At 40.7% G+C, this 13,223-nt stretch overlaps 1 protein-coding gene across 7 annotated transcripts in view; it reads left to right on the forward strand.

The window, feature by feature from the left end:
* LOC104933679 (microtubule-associated tumor suppressor 1 homolog) overlaps positions 1–13,223 on the forward strand; it is a 73,047-nt gene that overhangs the window by 27,764 nt on the left and 32,060 nt on the right. For 5 of the 7 annotated variants that reach the window (XM_027282749.1, XM_027282754.1, XM_027282750.1 and 2 more), the window contains exons 3-4: positions 5,756–6,199; positions 7,876–8,107. In XM_027282749.1, the coding sequence (XP_027138550.1) occupies positions 5,756–6,199; positions 7,876–8,107 (676 nt within the window). The remainder of the gene's footprint in view (positions 1–5,755; positions 6,200–7,875; positions 8,108–13,223) is intronic. The other 2 variants (XM_027282753.1, XM_027282752.1) reach the window with 2 other exon arrangements.

Consider the following 13,223-nt stretch of genomic DNA (forward strand, 5'->3'; position numbering starts at 1 on the left):
AAAAAACTGGCCCACAAAACCTTTAACAGGGAAAAAAGTGGAAGAAACCTCAGAAGAGCCACAGAGGAGGGATCCCTCTCCCAGGACGGACCAGACGTGCAAGGATGTCACGTGTAGAAACAAATCAACACAAACATATTGTACAATGGACTGATTAAAATGACAATGAATTACAATGAATGATAAAATGACAATGAATTACAAATGACTGATTAAAATTGACAATGATTACAATGAATGATAAAATGACAATGAATTACCAATGAATGATAACCATGACACAATGAATCACAATGAAATGATAAATGACACTTGATAAATGACATGAGTATAGACAAATGATTACAATGAAGATAATGAAGGTAGCATAAAAAATAAAGACAATGAATTACAGGATGATAAATAACATAATACAATGATAATGATAAGTGAGAACACAATGAATTACAATGACTGATAAAATGACAATGAATTACAATGACTGATAAAATGACAATGATTACAATGACTGAAAAATGACAATGAATTACAATGAATGATAAAATGACATGAATTACAATGAATGATAACATGACACTGAATCACAATGATGATAAATGAAATGACTTACAATGAAGATAACAATGAATACAATGAATGATAAATGACAATGATTACGAATAAATATAATGACAATGAATTACACAGTTCGACTGATAAAATAACAATAAAATTACAATGACTGATAAAAACTGAATTACAGTGACTGATAAATGACAATGAATTACATGACTGATAAAATGAACAATGATTACAGGACTGATAAAATGACATGATGAAATGACAATGAATCACATAAAATGGACAATGAATCACAATGAATGATTAAAACAATGACAAACTCAATGGAATTACAATGCAATGAATACAAATGACAATGAATTAATAATACAATGCAAATGATAAAATGAATGACAATGAAAGATCACAATGAATGATAAAATGACAATGACTTACAATGAATGCTTAAACTGACAATGAATCTACAAATGAAATAAAAAACTGATAAAATGACAATGAATCACATGAATGTAAATGGACAATGAATTACAATGAATGATAAAATGACAATGAATCATAATGATGATAAAATGAACAATGATTACAATGACTGATACAATGACAATGAATTACAATGATGATAAAATGACATAAAATTGAATCACAATGAATATAAACTGACAATGAATTACAATGAATGATAAATGACAATGAATTACAATGGACTGATAAAATGACAATGAATTACAATGAATGAATACCAATGACAATGAATACAATGAATGATAAATGACAATGAATACAATGACTGATAAAATGACACAATGACATTACCGATGATCACAATGATAAAATGACAATGAAATTACAATGGAATTACATGATCATAAAATGGACAATGAATTACAATGACTGATAAATGACATGAATTACAATGCATAGATAAAATGACAATGAATTACACTGAATTGATAAAATGACAATGAATACACATGAACTGATAAAATACAATGAATGAAAATGACATGATAGAATATACATGACATGAATACAATGACTGATAAAAACAAGAATCACAATGATGATAAAATGACAATGATACACATGACTGATAAAATGACAATGAATTACAATGATGATAAAATGACAATGAATTACATGACTGATAAAATGACATGAATTAAATGCCTGATCAAATGACAATGAATTACAATGACTGTAAAGACAATGAATACAGATGATAAAATGACAATGAATTACAAGGATGATAAAATGACAATGAATTACATGATGAAAAAGACAAGAATTACAAATGACTATAAAATGACAATGAATTAAATGCATGATAAAATGACAATGAATTACAAGAATGATAAAATGACAATGAATTAATGACTGAAAAAGACAATGAATTACATGAATGATAAATGATTACAGTAGCAGTGGAACCTGTGATAGAGAGAGAGAGAGACACAGCGGCAGAGAAAGAGAGAGTTAAAAATAACCTTGAATTTGATCCTAAACCAAATTTCAATACCCTTGTGAAATTGTTTCACAATAAAACACAAATTGAAATACCTTTAACAAAAGAAAAATGTCATTTTCCTTTTATATGAATATAAATTAATTACCTGGTACCACAAACAAAATAAATCTCTAACCAAAAGAGCCGGCAAACCTAAATCCTTGTGAACGTGGTCAAACAGGCCTGACACAGTTTACAGAGGGCTCGTCATCCATTAAAACAATATGGCGTCCAGCGGGGGCGGGGTGAGTCAGCAGGATGAACCGCAGCAGAGGAACAAACCAGCCGAGAACAAGAGCAGGATAAAGGCCTCACCCGTCGAAACACTGCAGCCAGCACGGCTCTCACTCTGGTTCGCTGTCGTCTCCTTCAACAGAGTAAAGTGTACTAATATCTAAGTAAACGTCCATGAAAATAGAGCTAACATGGTGAATAAACGACGCGAGGGGGAAACTAGCGACACACCATTTATTACAAACCTCACTGTAACTACACGACACAGCTGACATTTACCATTTATTACAAACCTCACTGTAACTACACGACACAGCTGACATTTACCATTATTTACAACCTCACTGTAACTACACGACACAGCTGACATTTACCATTTATTACAAACCTCACTGTAACTACACGACACAGCTGACATTTACCATTTATTACACAACCTCACTGTAACTACACGACACAGCTGACATTTACCATTTATTACAAACCTCACCTGTAACTACACGACACGCTGACCATTTCCATTTATTACAAACCTCACGTAACTACACGACAAGCTGCCATTACCATTTATTACAAACCTCACTGAACTACACGACACAGCTGACATTTACCATTATTACCAAACCTCACTGTAACTACACGGGAACAGCTGACATTTACCATTTATTACAAACCTCACTGTAACTACACGACACAGGACATTTACCATTTATTACAAACCTCACTGTAACTACACGACACAGCTGACATTTACCATTTATTACAAACCTCACTGTAACTACACGACACAGCTGACATTTACCATTTATTACAAACCTCACTGTAACTACACGACACAGCTGACATTTACCATTTATACAAACTCACTGAACTACACGACACAGCTGACATTTACCATTTATTACAAACCTCACTGTAACTACACGACACAGCTGACATTTACCATTTATTCACCTCACTGTAACTACACGACACAGCTGACATTACCATTTATTACAAACCTCACTGTAACTACACGACACAGCTACATTTACCATTTTTACAACCTCACTGTACTACTACCGACACAGCTGACATTTACCATTTATTACAAACCTCACTGTAATACACGACACAGCTGCATTACCATTTATTACAAACTCACTGTAACTACACGACACAGCTGACATTTCCATTTATTACAAACCTCACTGTAACTACACGACACAGTGACATTTACCATTTATTACAAACCTCACTGTAACTACCGACACAAGCTGACTTTACCACCCCCCCCCCCCTTTATTACAAACCTCACTGTAACTACACGACACAGCTGACATTCTACCATTTATTCAAACCTCACTGTACTACACGACACAGCTGACATTTACCATTTACAACCTCACTTACTACACGACACAAGCTGACTTACTTTATTACAAAACTCACTGTAACTACACGACACAGCTGACATTTACCGTTTATACAAACCTCACTGTAACTTCACGACACAGCTGACAATTTACCATTTATTACAACCTCACTGTAATACACGACACAGCTGAATTTACCATTTATTACAAACCTCACTGTAACTACACGACACAGCTGACATTTACCATTTATTACAAACCTCACTGTAACTACCGACACAGCTGACATTTACCATTTATTACAAACCTCACGTAAACTACACGACACAGCTGACATTTACCATTATTCACAAACCTCACTGTAACTACCCGACCCATCTGACATTTTACCATTTATTACAAACCTCACTGTAACTACACGACACAGCTGACATTTACCATTTATTACAAACCTCACTGTAACTCACACCGACACAGCTGACATTTACCATTTATTACAAACCTCACTGTAACTACACGGCACAGCTGACATTTACAATTTATTACAAACCTCACTGTAACTACACGACACAGCTGACATTTACCATTTATTACAAACCTCACTGTAACTCACACGACACCGCTGACATCTACCATTTTACAAAACCTCATGTAACTACACGACACAGCTGACATTTACCATTTATTACAAACTCACTGTAACTACACGACACAGCTGACATTTACCATTTATTACAAACCTCACTGTAACTACACGACACAGCTGACATTTACCATTTATTACAAACCTCACTGTAACTACCGACACAGCTGACATTACCATATTACAAACTCCCGTAACTACACGACACAGCGACATTTACCATTTATTACAAACCTCACTGTAACTACACGCACAAGCTGACATTTACCATTTATTACAAACCTCACTGTAACTACACGACACAGCTGACATTTACCATTTATTACAAACCTCACTGTAACTACACGAACACAAGCTGACATTTACCATTTATTACAAACCTCACTGTAACTACACGACACAGCTGACATTTACCATTTATTACAAACCTCACTGTAACTACACGACACAGCTGACATTTACCATTTATTACAAACCTCACTGTAACTACACGACACAGCTGACATTTCATTTATTACAAACCCACTGTAACTACACGCACAGCTGACATTTACCATTTATTACAAACCTCACTGTAACTACCGACACAGCTCATTTACATTTATTACAAACCTCACTGTAACTACACGACACAGTGACTTACCCTGGAAGATGAAGTCAGAGAGCTTTCTGAAGAAAATACCGACACCTCCAAATAACATCACTTTAAATCTTCCCTCAGACGGAACACAAATAAAACAAAGTTATGTCCTTAATCTGAACAGCAACCTCACTGTAACTACACGACACAGCTGACATTTACCATTTATTACAAACCTCACTGTAACTACACGACACAGCTGACATTTACCATTTATTACAAACCTCACTGTAACTACACGACACAGCTGACATTTACCCTGGAAGATGAAGTCAGAGAGCTTTCCTGAAGAAAACTACCGACACCTCCAAATAAACAGTCCACTTTAAATCTCCCCTCAGACGGAAACACAAATAAAACAAAGTTATGTCCTGTAATCTGAACCAGCAGACGCTGTCCAACCCAACATGCCTTCAAGGACCACAGTAAATGGTCAACTTTAGTTTAAAGGGAAGACATATCTATCGCTTATTTTTTGCAATATGTTAAACTTAATATTTGATCCCAGTAACTTTTAACAGATTAAACATAATGAAGATAGATAGATAGATAGATAGATAGATAGATAGATAGATAGATAGATAGATAGACTTTATTTATCCCAAGCTGGGAAATTACAGTGCAGCAGCAGCATTACACACAGTGACAATAGACAACATAAGAATAAGAATATAAAGAACAAACTATACATAATAAAATAGCAATAGTAAATAAAATATATTGTACAAAAGTATATACAGTTTTAAAATCATATTTCAGCCACTGGGCTGAATACGTATGGTCTTCTGTCTTAAATGTGTAATTCCTCTTCTATTCAGCAGAACAAATGTGCTCCAGCCATCGCAAAGAGAGCGGTTCCTAGGAAGGAGGATGCACAGACTGGTGACGGAGGTAAAAAGCAAAGGTCACCCGGAGGTCCAGTCAGAGTGGCTGTGGTGCTAAAACCTATCAGAGGAAAGAGCAGTAACCTGAAAACTAACCACAAGACCGTAGCCAACGACTCGGCTCAGCTCGAGAAGAAGGAGAGCGTGTCCGTGAGTCGAACGCTCTCTGCTTCCACCAGTTCTCTGGGCTCTGACGTGGTGGAGGAAGCAACCCCGGACTCTCCCAGGAAGGCTGTGCAGGAAGAAACACCTGAAGTTGTGGAGTCTTCACATCCCAGTGAAGATGCTCATGAAGAGTCTGTAGAGGACCAAAGGGAGGGTACTGGAAAGTCTTTAATGACAGAGGCCGCTGTGGAGAAACCAAGGATTCATAGCAAGGTGAGCATGATGAACGTGTTGAAGCGTGTTCAAACTGAGTATCTCTGCCTCAGACTGTGCATGTTCAGTCACACCTGACCTGATTAAAATGATGACATCATTTCTTGGACCAAAAGTATTCAGGCCTGAGATACAGGTCAAACAACAACAACAGGAGCCATGATGTAACCGGCTGGGATTGGTTGAGTGTTTCTAGTCTAAACATTGTGCTCTGTGCACATAGACTAACATAAAAGTGTTTCCAGCATCGTCACTTCTCAGAGTTTTAGTTATAAATTGCTTAATGGAAAATAGCAGTGGAGGTATGTGCTCAAACAGGGCGCACTTGAGTTTTACATTGTCATTAACATTTGCAGGTCTGTGTAGGTTGCAATTCTGTAAAACAGAATTCAAGGCAGGAAAATGAAGTAAATATTATACTAACGCAAATCTGCCCTTTGTCAGTGAGGTGGTTAGCTGCTGTGTTGATGTTGTTGACAGCAAATTGACAGTAAAGTGTGCACTGTATCACTGTGTTTTAGGCGAAGGAGTGGTATGCGTACAGTCTGTATGCGCTCTCTCTGGTATGTGTTTTTAAAGATCCAGCGAGCCAGTGACAGGTTTGGAACCTGCCCCAGCGTATTCTCTTATAGGCAGCCTCTGGGGTTGTATCAGCGCAGGGTGTGTTCAGTCACCTATACATGTGTGTCAGACACAAGTACGTGTCAGGAACTGTAGGTAACCATCAAACAAGAATCCGATATTCCCATCCACAGATGTCTAGACGACAGATGACGACCTCTGTTTAATAAATACTCAGAAGAATGTGTGTGTTAACATTCACTAGCCATACATCCATCCATCCAAGTATTACTGAGACAGCATTGGTACGGTCCGGTCCAGCCGCCAGCTAGCGTGTCAACACATGATTTAGTGTGTATTGGTATGCTGCAGTAATCCGTGGGCTCAGCCTCGAGAAGTCGAAGAGGCTATAAGCTACAAGAACACTGAAGTGTTTCATCTTTTCTGAACAAGCCCTGTGTGTGGTTCAGGGGCTGCTCGTGAGGTGAAGGTGACAGGGCAAGAGGCTTTCTGAATGACAGGGTTTTCTCTGAGAATGTCTTGACCTGAGGTGACGCGATAGATTGAATAGATTCATGAATGTTCTCTGACATTTTCCGCATTTTTCTCAAGTCCGCTCTGTTAGCAGCAAGAGCTGAGCCGAACGACAACTAACACTTTCTATAAGTTAAGTCTTTGCTCTGAAGAGACTGAGACAGACGCCAGACCCTCATCCACAAACTCACTCCATGTGTGCTGGTGTTTATAGAGGCGGAGGGGTGGGGGTGGGGGTACAACCGAGAGAGAAGAGAAAATTGGCCTGGACAGAACCGGGATTCTCGAGGGGAATGTACAACACAATAGCAACTTTTTTTCTCCCCTTCTAGTAGCTGCAGCACACTCCCAATTGTCCCTCCTCCCTCTCTTTCCTTCTCTCTCTTTTCCTCCTCCCCCTCTGTCTTGACACACTCTCTCCCTCACTCCTCCCCTCTGCTCCTTCACTGCCTCCCTCGCTTCCCCCAATCCACATTTCTGACTCTGACCGGGGAATGGCTAACACCATGGTCTCGGTGCGCAGCTCTGAGCTGGGGCCCCTCGGCTGGGACGCTGTCACTAAACGTCAGCTCTTCCTACAGAAAGTCTCCTCTAAGCTGGGGCCCAATGCCAGGCAGCAGGGGAGAGGCGTCAGAGTGGATAAGGGGCCCTCGGGGCCGGTTCCACCTCCGGGGTCAGGGATTGGACTTCCAGGCCAGGGGAGTCCCGGGCCCAGGCTAACCCAGAAGGATGGCTCCGCGTTGAGGGAGGATGGACAGAGCGTTGGGGGTGGATCTCCAACGAGAGCGAGGCAGAGCCAAAGTCAGTGCCAGGGTGAGTTCTTATGATTTCTGTGTGTGTGTAGAGACATAAACATGGTGAGCTATTTCAGCGCGCGCACGCACACACACACACACACACACACACACATTTACTTCATGAAAGCTGAAATGTAAACACACAGCGGCTCGCTGAACACGGAGTGTATGCCTGCTCTGCTCAACAACACGCTTCTCAGCTTCTCCGTCTGTCCGGCATATAGACTCATATGTATTCCTGTGTGTCTGTGTGCGCGCGCGTGTGTGTGTGTGAGTGTGATGGAAGGAAGAACTCTGCTTGGTCTCTGCAGCAGACTCAGGAAATGAGCAGGCTGACACTGCAGAGCTGCAAGTTAAAATGCCTTCCACATACCACTACACCACACACACACACACACACACACACACACACACACACACACACACACACTCTCTCTCTCTCTCTCTCTCTCTCTCTCTCTCTCTCTCTCTCTCTCTGACACACTCTGTTCCACATGGCCCAGCACACACTGTTGTGTGATTTCCACACTTTGTCACATACAGTGAGCAAGTTGCTGACGGACAGGCATGTACTGTTACTCCTCTGTGTGTGTGTGTGTGTGTGTGTGTGTGGGGTCATGCGTGTTAGTGCCTCTGGCCTGCAGTGTTGCATAAGAGCAAAACTCCAAACTTCTTTCAATCTTTGTTTTTAATCTTCCTGCATTTACAGTGCATAGACTACTGCTGTGTACTCACTCTGTGTGTGTGTGTGTGTGTGTGTGTGTGTGTGTGTGTGTTTGTGTGCAAACTAATTCCACCCTGCACTTCCCTGTTTTGTCTTTAGAGGAAGTTGAAGAACACATGGGTAAGATTTTTCTCTTTAAGAAAAGTCTCTTTCATGATTTTCCCTCCTTTCTCTGCCATCCTCTTTTTGTTATTCTTTTTTTCCTCGAGGGAATTCCAGCTCTTTGTTTTCCTGTCTGTCATCTGTGTACCACACACACACACACACACACACACACACACGTGTTGAATGGTGAAATGGAGAGGGCTGCTGGCGTCATGTCAGTCACATCCTGACATTCTAGTGTGTGTGTGTGTGTGTTAGTAAATATAATGTATGCTGGTGATGATGAGGCACTGCTGAGACACTCAACTTAAACATGGTGTCCCCTGTCTGGTGTCCAGTAGCCTGTAATTCTACTTGTGTGTGTGTGTGTGTAACTTGACCCTTGTTTTCCATCATTACTGAACTGCACTGTGTCATTTACATAGCGGAAAAAGCTTCTGTGCACATTGTGTGTTTGTCTGTGGCTCAAATGTATTTCAGTGCGTGTGTGTAAAAGCAGATCTTTCTCCTCACAAAGGTCACATTCTGACAGACAAAAAGTCCACTGTCCTCTGCGCTGATACGCAGGAACAAACGGATGCCTTTTGACCTAAGACTGAGATCGCCATCAATGGATTCCTTTGAGTGTGTGTGTGTGTGTGTGTGTGTGTGTGTGTGTGGGCATTAGGCCATTCTGAATTTGACTTGATTACTTCATTACAAATCTTTCCCATTCCAGGTTTAGTTCATGTGCTCAGTGTTTTTATCAGTGCTTGGCTGTGACAGGCTTCTGCAAACAGTTCAGTGTGCTTGTAAGATAAAAGACGTTCATCGGAATTGGCACAGTCTGACCAGTCCACACTTGACTGTCCACTCGGTTTGTGTAGTTCACAGATAACATCGCTTAGCATTTGTACTCTGTGGCCATGTGGACGTTGCATCATATTGTTGTCTCTTCTGCTGTCCCGATTCATGTCTCTTATTCTTGAGTTTAAGTGTGAATATGTGGAGTACCTGAGGCACAACAAAACTGATATGAGAGGGCTGATATGTTCAGTGCAGACTGACACATTTGTAGCCACTGGCTTGATTTGTTCCACTGATGCAAAAACATATTTTGCTTTTGGTTAGCAGCCAAAAGGCTCCAAGGTTTGCATGTTTAACTCATAATCTTATATCAAACCTCCAGACAGCCATTGACCTCAGTTCATGCCAAACTAAATAGATCATCATCATTTTTTGTAAATTTACTTTAGTCTCTAGAGCCCAGTTATTCAAAAGTAATCGAATTAGATTTTGGCTATCAATTTGATCAAATATTGTAAAAGAGTTGATATGGAGAAAAAAAGGACTTGATCACATGATTGAGTCTGGTTTTAATCCCGACCAAACCAAACTGCAATGCAGATGGACAAAATCTGTATAACGAACTGTTTGGCTGAGTCAGCTTAGATCAAAGCTTCAGTATGGGTTGGTCATTACTAGGACTGGGACTATCATGATCCCAGCAGCAGTTTGGGGAGGAATAAAAGGTATAACAACCTTTTAATAATACAACATTTGTATATCACGTAGAACATATTTATTGATATCCATCCATCCATTATGTGTAACCTCTTGTCCTCATCAGGGTCACGGTGGGGCTGGAGCTTATCCCAGCTGGCTTGGGGTGAGAGGCGGGGTACACCCTGGACAAGTCGCCTCATCACAGGGCTCATAGAGACAAACAGCCATTCACACTCACACTCACATTCACACCTACAGATTATTAAGAGGCACCAATGAACCTGTTAAGTACATGTCTTTGGACTGTGGGAGGAAGCTGGAATACCCGGAGAGAACATGCAGAACTCCACACAGGAAGGCCCCAGTGGAGGTTTGAACCAGAAACCTAGCTGCTGTGAGGCGACAGTTTTACTATTGTCCCGACAAATAAAAACACGTCTGTTGGTGATATTCACCACCAACAGAAGTGGAAACACTGTGATGTGTTTTCTGTTGGTATCATCGGACCATGACCTTCACCATGCACTGGGGTGATTTGCAGCCAAGTGTGAAGCAGCAGGGATGAGAGCCAACACCTCTAAGTCTGAGGCCATCTGCCACAAAACGGTGGAATGCTCCCTCCTGGTTGGGAGCAAGTTGCCCTAACGAAGAAGTTCAAGTATACCAGGATCTTGTTCACGATTGATGGGAAAATGGAGCGGCAGATGGGCCGGTGGTTTGGTGCGACTCTGCAGTACTGTGGAGCATTGACAGAAAGAATGAAATTGCAGATACAGGTGGTCAAAATTGAGCTTGGACATCCAAAGGGAGCTCGGAGTAGCACCGCTGCTTCTTCATGTCCAAAGGAGCCAGCTTAGGTGGTTCAGGCATCTGGATGACCCATGGATGTCTGGTGAGATGACCCAGAACCTGCTGGAGGGACTATACAGCCCATCTAGCCTGGGAACGCCTCAGGATCCCCAAGGATCACCACAACCCGACCCTGGACAATAAAATGGATGGATGGGTGAAGTTGGCACATAAAGCAGGCTGATTCAGTCCGATGTTGTGTGAAGGAAACTGAACATAAGTAAAATGCATTAATTGATCCTGGAAAGCCAAACATAGCATTTCCAAATCCGACTCATTCTGATCCAGATTCAACTTTGGGCCCTGAGGTCATGCAATCGATCGCAGGATCACCATCTTGTTAGCACCTTGCTTTAGAATGATCAGACAACTGCCATGTCAGTCTGCAGATGAAAAACATATACTGCTTTTGGAAAATAAAAGCCAGAAGAAAAACAATTGGCAAACCGTGTTGTGAAAGAGAAGATGTGGATTTGTTAGTTTCTGGCTTTAAACTAACATCTGAGTCTAACCACAACAACATTTTTAGAGTTTGGTCCCTGGTTTATTGTTAGAATTAGGTTAAAGTTGAGGATTACCAAAGGAATGCAGTCACTAAAACAGTCCGGACTGCTGAAGTCAGATGATTGTGTGTACATGTGTGTTTTTGTGTACCAACAGTAGGCACGAGGCAGATCTATAGTTCGCCAGCTCTTACCTAACATTGATTTCCTAGGTAAGCGAATCCAGCTGCTTTCCTCTGCCTGGCTTTTTCATCAGAACTGAAACCAAATGAAGCCAGATGTTTCCTGCTGGCTCCAGTCGCAGTACAAGTTTTACGGCTGCTCTAACTTTGCCAACAGAGACTCTCTCTATGCGTGTGTGTGTGTTAATGTGAGGTAATGTAATTGCGGTGAACACATGTAAACTTTTTTCCCTCTCTTTTTTACAGTTCTTTGTGCTTTCTGTCTCTCTCTCCTCTGCCAGGCAGAACTCATGTTTGTAGTAAGTCAGTGAGAGTTTGAAACTTTAATGATCTCTGTGGATAAGTGATAGTGTATAATAAGATATAGCACAAACAAAAATAAGAGCAAATTGTTGGTCATAAAAAACCAACAGGGTTAAATAAGAAAATAAATGAATTCACAGCACATGCATGATGCACAAACTAACAACAGAAAGTGTGTATAATATGAAGTCATTTAGGAGGTAGGAAGTAGAATAATGATTTAGTCATCAGTATGTTAGGACTGTGCATTTAAAGGTTCAGTATGTAACCTTTAGCAGAAATGAAACATAACATGAAGGACACCATAGCTTCTCCTAAGCACTTGGAATGGGAGGTTTAAGTTTATTGCAATCTGCAATTTCACCACTAGATGCCACTAAATCTGACACACTACAGCTTTAAATAGGTGCAGCGTCCAGTACAAGCTCACAGTACCATCTTATCTCTGTGTGGTGATTGTTTATTTAATATTAAAGTGAGATTAGAAGAAGCTTATCTTTTGTTTCTGAATGAGTCAGCAGTGAAGTGTGTCTCTGTTGAGAGGAGTCGTCAGTACTGGATTAAATTACTGAGCTACAACAGACTGCTGCATTTGTGACGCTCATGTGATGGTCTTGGAGTTAGTTTACCTGCTCCTGAGCTGGAGCTTGTATTTAGGATTGCCACGTGTGCTGCAGTGGAGACACTAGTTCAGGTCCTGAAACAAATAAGCCGTGTTCCCTGTCACAACTTCCACATGTCTAACACGTGTTTCTCTGCTGTGCTGGCTGCAAAATTATCAACACAAACAAGTTTGTTCACCTCTTTTAATTATTAACTGACGGATGTTGATGTAGTACTGAAATAATTATGAAAAACCAAAAACAGCTGCTCTTGGATCTGATCTGTCCATGTGGATGAGGCGCTGTACTGAAGAGTTGACGAGAGAGGACAGGAGGCGAGGCGTGTGGACAGGAGACAGGAAACAATGATGATGATAAA

This window comes from Larimichthys crocea, chromosome X, assembly GCF_000972845.2.
Source record: "Larimichthys crocea isolate SSNF chromosome X, L_crocea_2.0, whole genome shotgun sequence".
In the NCBI taxonomy this organism is placed as follows: domain Eukaryota; kingdom Metazoa; phylum Chordata; class Actinopteri; family Sciaenidae; genus Larimichthys; species Larimichthys crocea.